The 20,777-nt window shown below is 36.8% G+C and overlaps 1 protein-coding gene across 1 annotated transcript in view; it reads right to left on the reverse strand.

Moving 5' to 3' along the window:
- Positions 1-4,249: 4,249 nt before the first annotated feature.
- SGCE (sarcoglycan epsilon) overlaps positions 4,250-20,777 on the reverse strand; it is a 40,449-nt gene continuing 23,921 nt past the window's right edge. The window contains exons 7-11 of the mRNA XM_029283260.1: positions 18,280-18,491; positions 17,385-17,411; positions 14,321-14,509; positions 10,597-10,640; positions 4,250-4,973 (exon numbers count right to left, since the gene is read on the reverse strand). Of these exons, the coding sequence (XP_029139093.1) occupies positions 4,957-4,973; positions 10,597-10,640; positions 14,321-14,509; positions 17,385-17,411; positions 18,280-18,491 (489 nt within the window). The 3' untranslated portion in view covers positions 4,250-4,956. The remainder of the gene's footprint in view (positions 4,974-10,596; positions 10,641-14,320; positions 14,510-17,384; positions 17,412-18,279; positions 18,492-20,777) is intronic.

The following is a 20,777-nucleotide window of genomic DNA, read 5'->3' on the forward strand; positions in this document are numbered from 1 at the left end:
TATGGAAAAAAACAAAACTGCTTATGCTGCAACAAATTACATAACCCATCTCTTGATGGCATTTGAATTCCTGGAATCACATAGAGAAATCATTGAAGAGCATAAGGCTTCAACAGAGTCCTGCATAGAATCTGTGAACAAAATGTCTGTAGTGATTTATTTTAAATTTCTTGGTACACGTATTATTTCTGGGGAACTTCTTAAGAACTGAGGGATAAAAAGACACTGAAATATAATCTTAATGTTTACAAACTGCATTGCTTCACATTTCAGTACAGTAGATCTTCAGCAATTTCTCTACATTTAATGAATGACATTCACTTTGAATATTTTGAGCAGTCTTATTTTTCTTCCACTATTTATTTTTAATCAGTATTTTCAAGTCTCTTAGTTTCAAATGTTCATTGGAAATTTAATATTTCATGTGATTTTTCTCTAAATTCTCCTTTCTGGTTTACTGCTGTAGCTACATTTTATTTTATTTTTTCTTTTTTTTATGAAAATAATTTCAACCAGAAAACTTTTATCTGATACACTTCAAAGAAGTTGGGCATTTAGCTGTGATTGCTCTGTGATTTCTGTAAGAATTACATTTTGCTTTGGGAGAAAGTTTTTTTATTCAAAATTGGCATGGACTGCATGAGAAATAAGGACAAAAAAAATTACCTCCTCAAATATAGGAATTTCAAAGCTATTTTACCAATCACTGTTTTAAAAGGGCTATGAAACTGTTGCAGTTTCTTTTTGAAAATTAAACATGCAGAAGCCCATGCAAAATAGTTAGTTCAGGAATAGTATTACAAGGCTTTAAAATATAAAATGCTTCATTATGTTTTGCATATACCTTCAAGTTCCATTACTGTTTAGTTATATTCTCATAGTAGTATTTCTGTTCTTAAGCATGCTGTGCAGATGTGAAATATATAGTAATTGAATTTGAAGGAAATAATGTCACTTAATCTGAAAAATTTAAGTGGAATATGCCAATACTGACACTTTAATTCTAGCAATTTGAAGTATAGTACTGGGCAATTTATAGTTAGAATAAGATAAGCGCTATCCAATATACTAACGTTTGTGTGGAATATGTAGTTCTTGATTCTAAATACATATTCACATTAAAAATCTCTCCTTTGCTTTCTATTAGTATCAGCTTCAGCACTAAGTTTGGAAACTGAAGGCTTGTGGTGAAATGGGGTGTGTAGTCTACATAACTTAATTTTTTTGCATTTTGAGGTGCTTTGGGGAAAGTTGTTTGGCAAAGAAATGTCTGCCTTTTAAAAAAAGGGATACCTTGGGAGGTATATTTATGGTATGTTCATTGGGGACTTAGCTTTCATACCAGTTGCAACATGTCCCTAATATGTCTGCATGTTGCATCCAGTTTTAGCACTTGAAGAATGAATAGACAGTATTAATTCTATGCATATGTGCAATTATAGGGCTTTTTATTTATTAGTGTGCTTTGATGTATGGAATAAGGAACTCATAATTCCCATTGTAATAGATTTTACTAAACAATGGGAAAGGAGAAGAGGAAATCCCACTAAATAATAATAGGTTTTAAACTGTTAAATGTTTATGTTGTATTAGCTTCTTGTGTAAGTCCTGTGTTTAGCTGATCACTTATTTCAAAAGGTGTGAAAAGTTCTGTTTTATCATTAATGATTTGCATTTTTTTTCCTTCAGTCTTGTTTATCATTGGTGTAATGGCTGGAAAGTCAGGAGTTGAATGTACAAATGAGATCCAGTGAGAATTTTTGTTAGGATAGAGTGTTTTGTTATGTTATAATCTGAGTACTATAGATATTTTATTTATCTGTTGTACAGATTTGGTTAAAGATTATTTTTTAAGTTTGAAATATTGCACTTGTTTGCTATATATTTTTTAAAGAATATATTTCAAAGTTATGTGAAAAATCTGAAGTAATTTAAAGTTTAAATAAATGTGGTGTAAGTGCTTATTTTTGTACTAAAGGAGCATCAGTTAAGTAAAGGAGTGTTATGTGTATGTGTGTCTTTAAAAAAAGCTTTCTGAAGTCTTAAAAATCCCTGGTTTATCCTGTCACATAAAATACATGAAAATACTACATTACTTGTACAATTCTTATATAAAATATTGCAAATATATTGTTAAAAATAGATCCTTTCATAAAAGGCTACAGTAGAAAAAATAAGACCTAATAGTTGTTTTGCTGTGTATTATTTAAAATTGCAGTGTATCAGATTTGCATAAAAGGAAAATCACCTTGAATTACAATCTCTTCATAGAAAAACTAAGAGAAGAAAAACCACAAGGAGCTGCATTTTGATAAAATGTTTTAATTTAGTTATGCTCCAGAGAAAACCTGAAATGGGTTTGAATATTATATTGGAACAAAGCTTGAAATATCTTGAATGTTTCATCCAGTGGTGGGATTCAGCCGGTTTGCACCGGTTTGGCAGAACGGGTAGCTAAATTTTATTGAGTTCGGAGAACCGGCTGAATGCACACTGCTTCCGGAAGTCCATTCTAGGCTTCAGAGGCCTGGAGGAGGCCTCCCAGACCTAGAACAGCCCACCGGAAGTGCAAGGATGCTACTTCCAGAAGTTCTCAGAGGCCCAGGCCTGCATCTACACAGAGAACTGGTTGTTCAGGTATTTGAATCCCACCACTGGTTTCATCTCTAGAAAACAGCAACTCCCTTGTTTTCTCCTCATAGCTATAGGGGTAAGAATGGTGTGGAAAGTGTTATCCAAACCCAAATTCCTAAAAATTTTATTGCTTCAATTTAGTTGAAAAATTAAATGGCTCTTAAAACGTTTTATGTAAATATTAAGCTGCATTCTTATAGCAACCTGGAAAAATAGCTGTTTTCACCCACTAAGAACTGTTTTAGAATGTAAACCCTTTAACAAAGAATAAATAATCTTTTCACATTCTTCGATAAATCCTCAGGTAACTTGCCTAGATCATAGGATAGATTGAATAGTTGTGTGTTTTTTTTATCATCACAAATTTTATGTCTTAATTGGTCAGTTTTGTGTGGTTAACAAAATAATCCATAGTGAAATTCGTCACAGGATGACTAAAATGACTACCTAGTCCAGTGGTGGTGAACCTATGGCACGGGAGCCAGAGGTGGCACTCGGAGCCCTCTCTGTGGGCACACGTGCCGTTGCCCCAGCCTTGTCTCCCCCGTGACTCCCTTCTCAGCAGCCCCCCTGGAGGAGAGTCGCCCCCGAGCGTGGCCCACGCGGAGCAGCGCAGCCAACGACATGGCAGCCAGTGTAGACAAGACTCTGCCCTCATGCCCCATCGCACACAGTTGATGTTGTGAGGCGCGGGCAGAAGGCATGGCCACCATGTCACTGCTGGGCTGCCTGGGCGGGCAGGCGAGGCAGGGGGTGGAACGGGGGCAGGGCCAGTTTTTGGGCACTTGGTCTCTAAAAGGTTCACCATCACTGACCTAGTCACTATCTTCAGGTCAATTGCCTGCTTAAAGAAACAGGAATCTTCAGACTTTCTGGGATATCAAGAACTTGAAGACCTAGTTCTGCCAGTTTGCTGGGAGATTCCAAAGGGGAAGTGTCACACTGGAGGTGATTGACAGATTAACAGCATATCCTATTTCCCCTTTGCTCATCCTATTCCCTCCCTCCTCCCATCTTTTAGTTGCAGTTGATAATTTATATTTTATAGTGCTTTATTTTTATTATATTCATGTTTCTTGTATTGCTTCATTTTTTTTAACATTGTAAGTTGCCCAGAGTCATGGTGAGATGGATGCCGAACAAATAGATAGAAATTCTCTTAGTTGTGGATTTTCATTTCTTGATCCATCTTTCTTAAATCAGCGGTAATATATTTTCCTTCCTTTTATTATTTGCATCTCCCTTTTATTTGCGAATTTTCAACACTTTTTTTTAATCACTGCAATTTGAAAGGATGCAAGAGAGTTCTCCCTCACCATTCACCTATAATTTTTGGAATAATAATTCATCTCTTCCAGAATCCTTTACTCAGCAGAACAAATTTGGTTAGCATTTGGATGTCTTACTTCAGTTACTATTTGAAAAAGGTAACAAATGAATATGAAAGGATATCTATAAAAATTGATGAAGAAACTACATGAGAGTATGGCAATTTGTAAGAATGCAAAAAGATTTCTTCCTAAGATGTTATGAGGCTTAAAGGTGGGATCTCATTGTTTTATGTGGATGGGTGAGTAGGTGCTCAGGCAGCAACATCAGTATCAACCCATTCAATATTTAGAATCTCCAATTTATTTAGAATCTGCAACAGAAGAATATGTAATATATTTGAATTTGGGGAGAGGTCATTAGGAATTAGAAATATTTAACAAATTGCAATTAAAAATAACTTCATTAAACTAGATGTACCTGGAATAATGAAAATAATGCTTAAATTCATTTTCATTCTGAAAATACAGTATGGAATAATAGCACAGAGGAAATCAAGATCAGTGCTAAGAATAGAATATATTCTTAATTAACAACATCTAGTATTGGTAGCTTTCTGATTTAACAATTTCCATATACAAAGCATGACAGAAAAAAATTATACTGCAAAATGAAATTAAAATGCCACATGCTTTAACTTCACTTTTTAGTTTTCTTGATAACAGTAACAAAACCTTAACATGAATACTGGACATTGTTACATAGTACAAAAGAAGAATACTTTAACAATATCTAGTTGGAATAATGAATAGCTGAGTGCCTTATAAATGTTTTAATTAATATAAAAATTAGTATTTTACAAATTTGTTGAAAATATTTTAAGTATAAAAAGATACAGTACATGTAACAATACGGAAATGATACTATTTGAAGTCATAATATTCTGTAGGCATGCATTAGAAACATTCATGTGTCAATGGACCAAATAAGGAAATGAAATCTTGAATTGGTTGATTTAATTACAAATTAATTGCTTCTGTAAATTTTCTTTCCTCAGGGATACCATTTACCTGGAAATGACAATTCATAAGTGTATTAGATTTCAGAAGTTAATATAGTTTTAAATTATAGGATAATCCATGATGAATCTGGACCAGATTTAAATAAGAAACCTATATACTGAACATGTTCTACATAAGGTTAAAATACGGAATATTTGGAATGCATACAAATAAAGACAAGATAAGGACAAAATAAACTGGAGGAAGGAATTTGTAATTCCTCAGGTGTTCCTAAACTATGATTCCCAGCACCTTTTATTACTGGTCATGCTACCTGCAATTGCTGGAAACTAGATTAGCAACACAGATTCTTCTTTTATCACTGTTTTTCACCAGGTAGAAAACATGGCAATACTAATGTAATACTTGCCTCCAATCTTTGAAATGTTGTCATGCGAAATTCTCCTTTAGTCCCCGAAAGCATTAATAAAAATAACAAATAAATTGAATACAGATCTCCCACTTAATTAAATTCCTGTCATAATTTTCCAAAGAGATGGCCTTGAAAGTTTGTTGCAGCAAAAACTAGAGTGTTGTGGCACCTTGAAGACTGATGAACACTTTACAGTAGCATAATATTTTTGAGCTTATCACTGATGTATCAGCTATATGAAGTATCCAACACTGACGGTTACTAAGCACATCAGCTGCATGGAATGGACTATACTGCATAAAAGCTTAGCATACATTACTTTTTGATCTAAGTGAATCTTCTATCTAGTTTTTGCCATTTATGAAGCATGTCAAAATGTTTCACATAAACCTTTACTTGTGAAGCACAGCTGGATTCAGGTAGCTTTCCCATACTGAAATTGGAGTGTTTTCATTCATGCATAGGATGAAATGAAGCTGTTTTGTTCCAGGGGAAGAGCCAACAGAAATCCCAAAACAGTAGTTCACATTATATGGGGAGGGAGAAAAGGGAAGGCATTAAGAAGAGGGATGAGGGATTGCGGAACTCTGCACCCCACGACTGATTTCGCCCTGCCAGGGGACTCTAAATGGGTCAAAAGTCGCCCCAGAGAGGCAATGAAGGATGGGCACCCCAATGATCACGGAATGACAGCGGTCGATCCATTTGATCGAGGAGAAACCCTCCAACCCAATAGGAGAAAGGCTAGTTGCACACCAGTGTCTAGCCCAAGATGCCAGCAGCCAAAGTCCAAAAGCATGAACCAGAACAACAGTGAACAGCAGGCGTGGAACAGGGTGAGAATATCAATCTTCTCTCTTCTATTTTGCAATTGATTCCCTGGAAAAGATTCCCCGAAGCAAGAAATCCTCCGAAACTGAGAAGGGAAGGGACTATACCCCCACTCTTCCATAGATGTAAACAGCGATTTAATTTTTATGGGGGAAAGAAATATACTGAAATGAAATTAACAATATTACAGTCTGGATAAATCTGAAAATTAAGAAAACCATTAAGATTTTACATCTTAAAGAGTTTTGGTGAAATTATAAAAAAATAATTCTTTGTTTGAAAAGTTGGAAAATGAATAACTACTGACATCTAATGGAGGATTAAAGTATAGAACAACAGCAACACTGACTCAGAAATTGGCAAGACACCCAGAAACAAAGAATAATCTGAATCTTGAACCTTAGTGACCTTCAGCCAAATATAAAACAGTTGGGAACAAGGAAAGAAAACATATTGGGCTGATATGCATGTTCTGAGGTTTTGCTTAAAAAAATACAGGAAACCAGCTTGCCTTCAAGCTTTACGTTTTTTATTCAGCTGAACAAAGAATGGGCTTCTCTACAAAGAGGCAAAAAGCCCCAAATAGCAGAAAAACCTTATTTTTATATCTACTTTGATTACATAAGCAATTCACCCAGCAAAGCTGACACACACAAGATAAAGACTTCGCCCTTTAAGGCTGGCACACTATAGATAAGAAGGAAGAAAGCAGAAATAGCTAGTATGTTCCCTTTTGGGTGTTTCCCCCAAGACATACCAGCTGTCCTCGGGTGGGTTAGAATATTGGGTGCTTTCATGGGCCTGCAAGTGGCCAGAGAGTGCAGGGCCATCTGCACATATTCACAACTGATACTGTCCCCTAAGTCCTGATCATCAGGGCCATTAATACAGACAGAGAACTATATTTGTTTTAAAAACTGCTGACCTTCTGGGATTATAAATATTTAGTGAGCTGTGATCTTTAAGCTCAAGAATTGTCTGCAGAAAAAGAAAAACTTTGACTATTGGCTAATCTTCTAGGGGGAAATTTTACTGGATAGTCAAACATTCTGGACTGCAATTTTGGCTGGTAAATTAATTGTAAGACACCTGAACAGAAGAACTATTATAAAATACTGCTTTCAGTGGTTATTTGATAATTGGAAACACATTTGATTATAAAAAAACTATATAAAGATAACTATATAAGATTTTGTTGTTTGGACTTTAAGACTATGGTACCGGTGAAAAAACATCTGGAAGGGGGAGATAAAATGGATAGTGCATACATATCTAAAAATGGCAGGAAACTACATCTAATATCTCCTTCTGAAGGCCCCAGCCGAGAACATCAGAGATCTGTAGGAGCAATACTTCAAGACAAGGCAAATACTTTCCAGGAGGAAATGTATGCAATGCTGCAACAGATTCAATTGACAATAATTTCAAATCATGAGATTAAAAATAACTTTGATGGCATAAATAAGCACATTTCCAATTTAAACCTACAAATAAAAAATTCTCAGAAAATTATGATAAAGAATGAACTAACAAACCAGATAATAGAATACAAATTAGAGGACAATGACCCAAAGAGGAAGAGAACTACAAATTAATACAAACAAAAGAAAACTTGCAAGCTTTTGCCACAACAATGGAAACGGAACATATATTCTATTTTTCAGGATCTCAAATCAACTAGAAGATTGGAAAGAAGATCTAATAAAATGGACTTCAGAGCAACCAGGACAATCATTAAAGTTTGGGAGACAAAAAAATACATGTCTTAACTTTTTTTTTCTATTCCCAACAAAATTTACAAAAATACAGGAAAAAACACCTGGGAAAATCCAACACATTAACTTGGAAAGCTACCTGCAAAGAAGGCTAGAATCAGATCTGAGAGATTTGATGCGACTTACCAGATGGAGTACTATATGATGAAACTTCTGTTTAAATACAGTTAAAAGAATAGATAAATTATGAATATAAAGAGGCCTCACAGTAAGATAAGATATATAGTATAAGTAGTACAGCAATTTCTATAATATATGAAATGTAAAAATATTGGGCTGGTGCACATGAACGAAAAGTTTGGATATTTAAAGGTTATTAACTTTGAGAAAATTATGACTGAAAAGAATGGTTTGAATACAGAGGGGAAATTAAGCTTAAATAAAATCTTGAAAACAGGACATATAGAGACCTAACAAGATGACTTTTATAAACATAATTGAAATATAAACTGATAAGAAAAAATGCTATATGCTGTTACTGTTATTTGTATAAAAAAAAGATTTATAAAGAAAAAGATTTATATTTAACTTTATATGTACTGAATTTTAAGAATAATATTTGCTTAATCTTGACAAAAGGAGAATACTATTGGATGAAGAGAAGATCAAATAAATATATCATTGATTAATATATTGATTATGGAATTACAGAAATTAATTTTTATTGTTTTTTAAACATATGAATCCAGACAACATGCTATTTACTGAGCACTAAAGGTTATTGTAAAAAGGTTATTGTAAAAAATTAATTAAAAAAAGGTTATTGTAAAAGGTTATTGTAAAAAATTAATTAAAAAAAGAAGATCAAAAAAACAAGCAAGCTGGTGCAATATGCCATATTGGGACACTCAGTGCAATGGAAAGAAAGGAGGGAGGGTGCCAGTGGGATGGGGGATGGAAAGATATTGGCAGCAGCTCAGGCAAAAAAGGACAGGAGTTGGTGAGAGGTATATGATAACTGGGACATGCAGAGATGAAAGGAGGTGATTTGCACAAATATTAGACCCATCTGGATTTTGTTTTGTCCAAAGCCTTGAATAATCAAGTGTTCCAGGTTTTGGCTTTGCCAAGTCATATCTGATCTGAAATTATTCAGATGAACCTCCAGGTTCAAAATAAAACATTTTCCTTGTGGTCTGCATAGCCCAAAGCTTAATTTATTGTCTGTTTGCTTGCTTGCAATTTTTAGACAGAAATTAGAAACAACCAACAATTCTATGTCAAAATAACTGCATTTAAATGCATTTTGATAATTAACAGTAATGCAAATCTCCCCATCTCTTCTTACTCTGCTTTGTGAATGATGGTCCAAAAACTATGCAATACTGGATTAAAGAAAAAAAAGATTGCAATAAGTCTGTACAGTAATAGGGATCTGCAAAATCTCCTGCATAATGTATTCATGCAATGAATAGTCCATTTTAGATTCTCTGTTGGTGAACTGAAACATTTACTTCAGATGTTTTTTTGCAGACAGAATCCAGAGCAGGACTGGTTGAATTTGAATACAGTCCAAAATGTTATAGTCTACAATGTTTTCTTCTGTTCTAGCTGTATAGTTAGATGTAGTGCTATCTTTTGCACTTGGGTATTATATTTTGAATGCTTCAGTTTGGACCAACAGGCAGGAGGAAATAGTTTTGTCTCTATCCTGTTTTAAGTTGGATGCTCGGATGATCTGGCTGGAGCTTTGGAGAAAAAAAGTAGGCATTACAGAGTGCATGGCACTGCAAGGGGGTCATTCTGGATTTAACCATCCTTAAATAGTTGATGACTAAAGAGTGATCTACAGAAGAAATTGCTTACAAGGGATCTTGACTAAACTAGACTGGGGGTTTTCTTCAAAGGGGTGATGCTCTGGCCAGCAGCAGACCAAACAGCCCAGGCTGAAGAAAAAGTGGACTGTTTTTCCTATCATATTTTGCCTTGGCTCTCCAGAATATATGTTACTGCTGTTTCTTGTAAAGATTCTTGCATGAAAATTGGACTTCAAGTTGGTGAATTAATGTTCTGTGGTTTTCAAATGAGAAGCTGATGTAATGTTGAAATTATATTAAAGGTGTGTGTTCATGTGTTACGTACTACTGTTCACAGACAAGACCAAAAAATACAAAAAGTACCAGTACTGATTGCTTTGGTTAACCTGCTACTTAGCTGATTCAATGTATATGCATTCTTAGTTCCTCTTGGTACTGAGATTCTAGAGTTTTTGTATATGTAAGTGCTTTCACCTTCAAAGATATTTTGGAAGCTCCACAATCAACAAAATGATATTCACAGCTAAACTCAAAAATCCATCATCAATGTACTGAGTTTTTGCTATTACTGTTTTATTGCTGCTGTGAACTACAGTAACCTAGGTGGGTCCTAGAGCTGGGTATTCTAGAGATCAGTAGAGAACAAGAGACTTATTCTGAATCACACAGTTTTCTAGAAACAGAAAATCCAAAACTATTCTGTGTTTTGTTTCACCAAACTAGGAAAAAACAACTCTCCAAATTTTGTTTAATCCGAACTACAGTTACTCTGAAATGGTGTTGACAGAACGTCTGGAACACAGTATTTTGTGTGACTCTACAATTTCCATTTTGTGTAAATTTCATTCCTTTATAACCTGACTCATTTATTTTTATTTTAAAAAAGTAAAAATCACCTTCTGTTTGCTGCTGAGGAATCTGAGTCTGATGAGGCAGGTTCCTATAAATAATAATTTTAAAAACTTTTAATATGCTATTATATTTGTAAACAATAAAAGCCAATGTTCTTCCTTGTTATATAATTTAGAATCCATAAAAATAAGAAAGCAGAATACTGCATTTATTTTCACTGTAATGTGGTTAACAGTAGCAATTTTCTTCTATATGCATACATACTTGGCAGAAAATAAATGTTATGTGTTAAAGGATATTAAAGACATATTTCAGAAAATAACACAATTGTAATTAATCCTCCAAATAGAAAAATGTATATTGTACAATTGTTTGCTAATTGGGATTTATAAAAATGATATTTTGAATCATTTTGGCTATCATACCTGCTTTTACAAAGAAAAAAAAATTCAAAAGTGGAGAAATCTTATGCTCTTGTCATCATTCTGCTATCCTTTGCATTTCTTTTGGTCTTTTATTTGCATATCATTTTTCATCAACATGTTATAAATACATACATAGGCCAAATAATCCTATATCTTATGAAATACAGTACTATCTAATCCCTAAAAAATAAATTTTCCCAAATTTTTTAATTTTTATGATGCCAGAAGAACTCTTTGATGATTTTCAACAAACAGAAGTCATTAAATACTGTCACCTAGCTCATCTAGATATTCAAGAGAAGGATCATGCTACTTGTAGGCAATAAGTAACCTTAATTTAAAAAAATATCTATAACTATCTGTTGAAGAAGACTTCTGAGAATCCAATGGACTGTCAAGAAAACACACAAATGGCTCAACAAACTATTCACCCTAACTTCTCAATCAAAGCACAAATGACCAGGCTCAAGTTATCCTACTTCAGATACATAATGTGAAGACCTAGTACTCTGCAGAATGATTTAATGCTGCAAAGGTGGAAGAAAAGAGAAGAAAAAGATGACCAGCAGCAAGATGGATGGTCTTAGTTACAGTAGCATTGAATGCACACTTGGAAATCTTGAATGACTGTTGGGGACAGTTCATCATGGAGAAAATCTATCTGGCTCCTAGGAATCTACACCAACTTGATGACACCTAATCAACAAATCATTTAGGCTTATTAACTTATAGTTTTAAGATTTTTTTTTGCTTCTGGACCTTGACATTGCTAAAAAAATCACTAAATGGAATTTAGTATCACAAAATGGTACACATTTATATTTAATATTACCCTATTGTGTCTCAATAAACCTAGCCTTTAGATCTATAAATGCCAAAAATTACTTACTTAAGCTGGTTCTTATTATGTGAAGTACACAATTAACAATTCTGGATATATAATTCAAGGTCCTAAAATATATAAACCTTTGGAGCAACTTATGCTTAATGTGCTACATATAAAATGTTTATGACCATAATTAAAGCTTTTCTTCCCAGAATATCTTTCCACTGAATCATATATCATTTTCCGTTTTGTGCTCATTTTGATTACTGTTCTCCATTACAAACATGCATAACTGTTGTGCAGCAGTGGTGGTGGTGCTACCTCAAATCAAGTCAAAGAATAAATCACTCTTGTTTTAAAACATTAACTAACTAGTCAGACATCATATACCATATCTTACTATAGCATCTATGATTTATCTAAATATGGTATTATGAAAATCTAAGATACTACAGGGCAATACTGGGAAAACTGAAAAGAGAGTAAAATGTATGTTCTTTAATCCTTTTTCTTTTAATCCTTTGTCTCATCCCCGGAAGTATTTCGGAGAGATATATTCAGTTTTTCTTCACTATAAATGATATCTTAAAGTAAGAATCATGAACCTCTTACCTGTAGGCCAGAGATGGCCTACCACCTGAAGTCATCTGTGGTTCCAAAAAATAAGCTACTCATTCAGCTTTTTACACAGAGAGAGATTGCTTGTTGCTCTTTGGGGAGCCATGTACTAGGGTCTAGTACCTTTAGGCTCCAACCGTTGGCTGGCACTTTGCCTCCGGCCATCTGCCTCAGCCTACTTACAGTCAGCTTTCCTCCTCCATTGGCCCTCCCACAGCAATTCTCCCTGGCCAATGGCCCCTGGTTCTCCGCCACTCACCCTTTGGCCCAACCCATTTACCCAGGCACCCTTTGTCCAGGGTATTTTGCTCCTCAGAAAATAAGTCGCCAGCCAATCGAGTGGCAGGCAGCAATGAATGACGACCAGGGGGGCTGTGATTGGTGACAGGTTACAGGAGAGAACAAGATCTGTGGGAGGCAGCAGGCAAAGGCTGCTTGCGCACGGCTGCTGGGGGTAGCAGGCCATCGGTGTTTGCACACGGATGAGCAGGGTGCCTGGGAAGGCACCAGGCAAAGGCTGCTTGCACACAGCTGTTTCTGATATCTGGGGGGCCAGCAGGGCATCGGTGCTTGTGTGAGGCTGCTGGGGGTGCAGGCAGCGCATTGATGCTTTCAGGCACCTGGGGAGGGTGCCTGGGGTAGTTGGAGGCAAAGGCTGCTTGCGTGTGGCTATTTCTGGTGCCGGGGGACCAGCAGGGCATCGCTGCTTGCGTGGCAGCTGGGGGATGCCTGGAGGTCCATTGGTGCTGGGGGGCAGTGGGGGGCAGCCAAATAGCCCATTTGGTTTTAGGCTGGAGTCTAGGCTCAGAGGCAACAGCAGTGGGGAGAGGTCAAAATGAGAAGTTCCTGCCCATTGCTATCTGCCCATTGCCCATGGCAGCTTCCCATTTCCCCTCCTCCTTGTTGCAGTTCAGCTACACCCCCCCCCACCGGACCCAGCACCATTAAACTACTCAGGAATCCTACCCAGCTGCATGCAAGCACCAATGTCCTGCCGCCGCCCCCAGACATCAGAAACAGCCATGCGCAAGCAGCTTTTGCCTGTCGTCTCCCCCAGGCACCCTCCCAGCCACGTGCAAACACCAATGCCCTCCTGCCCCCCCCAGCAGCCATGCACAAGCAGCCTTTGTCTGCCCCCCATCCCCCGCAGATCCTGCTCTCTCTCCCTGTCACCAATCACAGTCCCCTCAGTCGCTCTCTGTTGCCTCTGGCCTTTGGGTGGTAGCTTCTTGTCCCGAGGAGCAAAACACCTGGGACAAAGGGTGCCTGGGCGAATTGGCTGGGCTAAAGGGAGGGTGAGGGACTCATTGGTCAAAGAGAATGGCTGGGGGAGGGCCAGCAGAAGAGGAAAACTGGCTGTAAATGGGCTGAGGCGGCTGGCCAGAGGCGAAGTGGAAGCCTAAAGGTCCCATTCCGATTCACCATTTGCTTCAGCAAAGTCAGAGCAATAAGTCTCCCAGAAATGACAGCAATGGCATGGCTTCTGGCTCGCATGGAGAAAGTTACCAAGCACTTTCTTAAAGGGATAAATTAGACAATGAAATGTTGTTTGAGGTCCTATTAACTGAGTAACAATGTTAGATCATTTTCTTTAAAAACTGTGTAAGTTACTGTTTCAAAAACAAACAACAAAAGGTAAATTACAAGAATTTGTTCTACATGCAAAGCCGAAGTTATTCTACAAGCAGTTTTCCTATCTTCTGCACAGTCTAGAAGAGCTGGGAATAAAATCCAGAATCCTCAACCAACATTCTGAGAATGTAGTTTCAACACCTGTAGGACCACAAATAGGCTGAAAACTTTGTCTTATAAAAAGTAGCATTGTGATAATAGTTTTGTAGTGAAAAAGGTTAACAGATCTCTATCAAAATTCAATTAAAATACTGTATTGATACTTACTGTTGTGTTTGCATCAGTGGCATGCTAGTATTGTCATAATTGTCTGGGTGAACAGGTGGTACAATCTCACCAGTGACTGGGTGAAAAACAGGAAGTGTTGAGAGTGGCCATGCTATCTCTCTGTTTTTTGACATCTCCCGAAGTTCTTTTGTGGATTTCTGGATTGCACTGTGATGGACCAGCTGAATACTAGGTAAAAAAGAAACATTTTTTAAAATAGACTTTGTCATAATGAATACTGCAAAATATAATCTCAAACAAATTATTGTCAAATAATGATCTATATAAAAAATTACTGAATTATTTTTTGGGGAAAGAAATCTTACACATACACATGCCCCTAACCCCACCACACAGAGGACAACCTGTAACCAATTGGGTTATGGTTGCATAGCTATTTCCTCACATAAGCAAAGAAAAAGAGGCAGGCAAAAATTCAGTGTGAACTTCCAATTTCACTGAGCTTCCTTGTGGGAACTTGGCAGTTGACATTGGAAATCTTCATTCCTTTCCTCTCTCCTTTCCCCCTTCCCCTCCCCATCTTTCTCCCTAGTCCTTGTTTCCTTTTCCCCTCTTTTCCTTCTCTCCATCTACTTTCTCTTCTCTGCAGGGGAAGGGACCAAGGGAGTATGCGGTTAGATGGCATGTGCAAATTAAGAGGGACTGGTGGAGGATGCACCATTTCTTCACTGACTTTCTTCCTACAAGCTTCCCACAAGCAAAGAGTTTGCTAGAGAAGGTGGCAAGGAGTGCCGACAATCACACCAGTTCCTTCTGGGTTCCCCATGGACTTATGGGAAACTGTCAGGGAACAATGAAAATGTGGCTCACATGACAGCAGCTGACAGTGGAGTGTGGTAGCACTAAAGAGCAGCAGCAAAGATGCAGCAACAAAATTCCTGAACTTAATTCCTTTGGGAATAATAGGTCCTTGCACTCTGTTAAGTTAGCTCATTTGAGGTAACCTTGTAGGCAAAGTTTTGCCCGATGATGCAGTTTTGGGGAACATTGCAAACTATCAAATAGACGAGTGATGGCGAACCTTTTAGAGACCGAACTGCAACCCAAGACCCACTTATGCATCGTCAGGTGCCGGGTGTGTGTGGCCCATTGGATGGGTGTGGCCAATTGGAGGGTGTGGCCCATTGGGTGGGCATGGCTGCGGTGGTAACGGCAGACTGGGTGGGACTAAAAAGTTCAATCAATTCCAACTTTGCAAGATCTTTTTTTCCTGTGAGAAGTTGAAATTGACTGATTGATTGAACCTTTTTTTTTTTTTGCACACGGCAGCGGATGCCTAAAGCGAAAAGGTTTTATAAAACCCAGCTGAAGGCCTAGGATTGGGGCGACGGCGCACATGCCCACAGAGAGGGCTCTGAGTGCCGCCTCTGGCACCCGTGCCATAGGTTCGCCACCACTGAATACACACTAGAGTTTTAATAGTATATAGATATATACATACACCCACTGAGATAGTCCTCATTTAACAATTGTCCAGTCATTAAATGAAACAACTACTAAGTGAAACTGTGCTTATGATCTTACTTTAGGTTTCCTTTGTTTTTTAGACCTGTGAAGGTTGCAAATGCAAGGATTGGTCATAGAGTTACATTTTTCATCACTATCATAACTGTGAACAGTTGCTAAATAGGATAATCATTAAATAAGGACAACATTATACCAAAATAATATTGTTTGTTATGGTAAATAGGTAGGTAGGTAGGTAGAAATAAAGAAAGTTGGTTATATAAAACCTGCAAAATTTCATTCAGCCCATTAAATCTATTCCCAGTTCCTCACTGTTCCCAGCATGGACAATCTGGGAGTTTACTGATGATCTGAACTTTACTGTATTTGAGATACCTTTTCCTACATAACACTTGCAAAGACCAGATCATAATGAAATAACAATATATAGTGTAGGGGGGATTATCCCTTTAGATCATTATGGTTAAATCTCCCTCTTCCAAAACCAACTGAAATTTGTTTCAGAGAAGAAATTTCCACTGATACCAAAAGCACCTTTCTTAGAATCAAAAGCAATATACACTGGAAAATTAATGGAATGAGAAGCTGTCAAAAAATACATGGTTGTTATTTAGAATAGTAACCTTGTTAAAATTCTGTCTTACAATGTACATTGCTTCTAGTTTGACTTTACATTTAATTCTGTAAAAACTTTATAGATTCAATATAATCTACATGTTTGTTTAACCTATTTGTGCTATATAACTAACATTGTAAAACTGTAGTCCTTCATACATTACGGAATTAAAATTGCCATTATCCACAGCCAGCATTGTTCACACTAAGGAGTGCTGAGAGATGTATTTAGCAACACCAAAAGGGCAATATATCCCCATTTTTGTTTTAAATGGATGAGCAATCCATATCCTTTCAGATGTTGTTATTACACAGTTCCCAGCATGGACAATCTTGCTTGAGTTCCAGGAAATCGTAATTTGGCAATACTATGAGGGTCAGAATTTCCTCCTTCTGCTATTAAGTATCAGAAATCTATTCCACTGAAGGAATTCTATACAATCAAGTTCATATATTATTGCTTTTTAATATTATAACTATTCAGCTCCTTATTCATAGAAGGAACATTCTGAACTTAAGGCACTCCTTTCACAAATCACAATTTTAATCTTTTCAATACCCTATGAATATTTATCAAAAGGAGGTACCTTACAGATAGGATGGAATTATAATCCCAGAATTCCCAGTTAGCAAGAGGATGCTCACTAGGAATTTTAGAATTATAGTTCAGCAGATCTGTAAGGATTGTTGAAGAATTACCTTTAGATATAGATTTAGTCCTTTCAAAATTCCAAAATACAAATTTTGGTTTTGATCTATTTTATTATTAATTTTTAACCCTTTTTATTTTGCGCTACTCAACTCCTTATAAGTGTTTTTTTTTCAAAGCAGCTAAGTTGGTAATGAAGGACAAGATAATGAGGATGAAAATGGTATACATGTACATGAAGAATGAGAAGCTCCTAGGAAATGCTTAAATTAAAAGATGGGAGAAAATAACCAGAAAGAAGAAGACACTTACTCTGGTGTTTGCATGTTTCTCTTTTCCCTAAAAATAAAACAAAAGTTATGAATTAAATAATAGCATTGATATTTGGAACATTAAAACTAAATGCTGATGGAAACAGGGATGGAAATGCTGGCTTTTATTACAACAGGATCATGATCCAAAAAAGCCATAAAAGAACCAGAACTTGGCATGGCCCCCCAAAGGGCTGCCCCAGCAGCTTCAGCAGCCACCAGCCAAGCTGTTCTCAAACAGAAGGTCCCTTTCAGCTGTGGAATCGGAAGTAGCCGCCCTTTGCAGAACACTTCAGCCGGGTCTGCAACTGTGGGCTTCTGCATTAATACAAGAAGCTTGAATCATAACCTGAGTTTCATGTCCTTCAGGAGCATTACCACAACTGTATGAGAAGGCATGGGTGAAGGCATAGAAAGAAATGAAAAAGAGGAATAACACAGATATAAAGACATGAATATGCAAGATAGAAGATGGACTAAAAGGTCCCTAGAACATGTGCATGTAAAATGGAAGAGGACTATGTTTGCTTTCTTATGACTGTAATAAAAAATGGATTTGATGATATGTTGCTCGCTGCTTTTTAATAATGCTTTCTTTGGCTTTTATTGTCCTAAAAGTCAGTTCACAATCTCAAGAAAGTTTATTTTAATTATTAGAAAGACATTTTTCCTACTTTTAATTCCAAATGAGACAAGCTTAAATTTCTTCTTCAGTTTCTTAACAAATTAAGATTGCTAGCTTGAAAGATAATGGTAGAAATTTCATTTTAGTTCAAGTTTTAGATAATACGAAGCACTGTTTTATGAACTGAATTAAGCTGAACCTAACAATCTTTTTGCGTGTGTAGAACTTTACAAAAATGTACAGTCACATATTAATGCTTCAAAGTACTCACACTCCTTCCCGCCGGCAGCACATAATATAAGCAAGTATTAGAAAAAGCACCAGTGCAACTGCAGAGGGAACTGCCAAAGTAATGATGAAGTCTGAATAATAATCTCTGCTTTTCAGGTTCTCAGAAGGTGGCTTATATTCGCCACCATCTGGCAATATTCCTTCTCCGCGGATCACTTCTTGGTAAGTAGAAATTTGCTGTGTTTTATCAACCTGATACCAAAAGTACAAAAAGCATTTTAGACTTCTTTAGAAAAACATGCAGGCAATAGCTTAACTATATATATATATGTGTGTGTGTGTATATGCAGGTGGTCCTCGACTTATGACCACAACTGAGTCCTAAATTTCTGTTGCCAAATAAGACATTTGTTACAACCTTTCTTGCCACAGTTGTTAAGTGAATCACTATGGTTGTTAAGTTAGTAACAGGGTTGTTAACTGAATCTGGTTTCCCCACTGACTTAGCCTCAGGACACTGCAACGGTCATAAATATAAATCAGTTGCCAAGTGTCTTAATTTTTATCATGTGATCACAAGGATGTTGCAAAGGTCGTAAGTATGAAAAATGGCGAGAAGTCATTTTTTTCAGTGCCACTGTAACTTCGAACGGTCACTAAATGAACTGTTGCAAGTCGAGGATTACCTGTATGTACTAAACAAGATATCCCATGCTATTTGAAAACAGCTAGATTTGAAATTTGATAAAAGAGAAGGATATATGAATCATAATCTCTGCTTTACTTGGCACTCTCATAAAATGCTTAAGAGAAAAGTTTGTCTATTTATAAATGACTGCTATATTGCTCATTACAAAATCTTAATTTCTCAACTTTAATACTGTTGAGGCCATAATAAGATATTGTAATGTACCCAATTACTTTAATACACAACATAAGGTCTGTTAAAATATTACAGTAAATTAGTTTACTGAACCAGTTTTCTTGTAAGTACTTTTCAAGAGGCTCAAAGACCAGAGATTTGTACAAGAAAATGAATCAAGATAGAAATAGCCTACACCAGAGGTCCCCAACGTTTTGGGCACCAGAAATCGGTTACATGGAGAGGTTTTTTTGCGGACCGGAAGGGGCGTGGTTTTGTGTGCTGCCTGCATCCCGCGGATGGGGCTTTGCTTGTTTGTGTGGCCCAGTTGCTAGCACTATTCGCCACTATTGCAAACTCTGTTTAGAATTCTGGACTGTCATAGCCTGGTTCATCCCTACATTTACGTTATAGTGTGGTTTGTTTGTTTTATCTTGATGTACAATAAGGATATAATGACTTGTTGAATACATTATGATTTATAAATAATCTTAACATTATGTGTAGGCACTCTCTATGCATGAGCTAGGAATTGTAATTTAAAAGCATGCTAGTCAATTGTTAGTTAGTCTATTGCAACAACAAACCTCTCCCAGACTTACAAATACAATGGCTTTTGCTAAACTTTACCTACACTGCATGAAACGATTGCCCATTGATTGAGGGACAGAATCAAGATCACATGAAGCATTAGTACCACTTTATAAAGTCTTAGTAAGACCATATTTAGAATACTGCATTCCATTTTTGTCACCACAATATAAGAAGATGCTGAGACTCTAGAAAGAGGGCAAAGAAGAGCAACAAAGATGATTAGGGGACTGGAGGCTAATATATATTATAGGAATTGGGTATGTCTAGTTCAGGAATTGGGTATGTCTAGTTCCCAACTGGGTGCGAGACGATATTCCAGGGGGTGCGAAAACGTGGGTTTTCAAAATTATAGTCTATATGCATAATTCATTGCCGTTCTTTCAAACTTTTGTAAGGGGTGCGAGAATATATCAGAAGCGTTCTAGGGGTGCGGGGTATAGAAAAGGCTGGGAGCCGCTATTCTAGAAGGACTAGGAATGACATGATATCAGTCTTCCAAAGGAGAGGGTAACTATTCCCCAAAGCTCCTGAGGGCAGGATAAGAAACCAGTCAAGAAGAGATCCATCTTAGAAATAAGTAGTAGTTTCCTGACAATTAATCAGTGGAGCAGCTTGCCTTATATCACTGCAGCTTTTTAAGAACAGATTGGACAAACACTTGTTTGAAATAGTATAGGCCTCCTGCTAGAGAAGGGGGTTGGATTAGAAAACCTCCAACTTTTATTCTGTTATTCTCATTTGGATCCTCTACCTATAGAATGGCTGCAAAGGCAGAACTGCTAGGCTTCCTTTTCCAACATCTTCTGAAAACATCCAACATCTCCAACAACCCCTGAAAATCCAATCATTTCACCAAATCTGTTCTCCTTGACGATCCAAACACACTTCCTAGAAAGATAATAATAATAATAATAATAATAATAATAGTAAAGTTGGAAGGGACCTTGAAGGTCATCTAGTCCAACCCCCTGCTCAGGCAGGAAACCCTATACCATTTCGGACAAATGGCTGTCCAGTCTCTTCTTAAAAACTTCCAGTGTTGGAGCATTCACCGCTTCTGGAGGCAGGTTGTTCCACTGGTT

Source organism: Protobothrops mucrosquamatus, unplaced genomic scaffold (genome assembly GCF_001527695.2).
Source record: "Protobothrops mucrosquamatus isolate PMUCROS unplaced genomic scaffold, P.Mucros_1.0 scaffold45, whole genome shotgun sequence".
NCBI lineage: Eukaryota > Metazoa > Chordata > Lepidosauria > Squamata > Viperidae > Protobothrops > Protobothrops mucrosquamatus.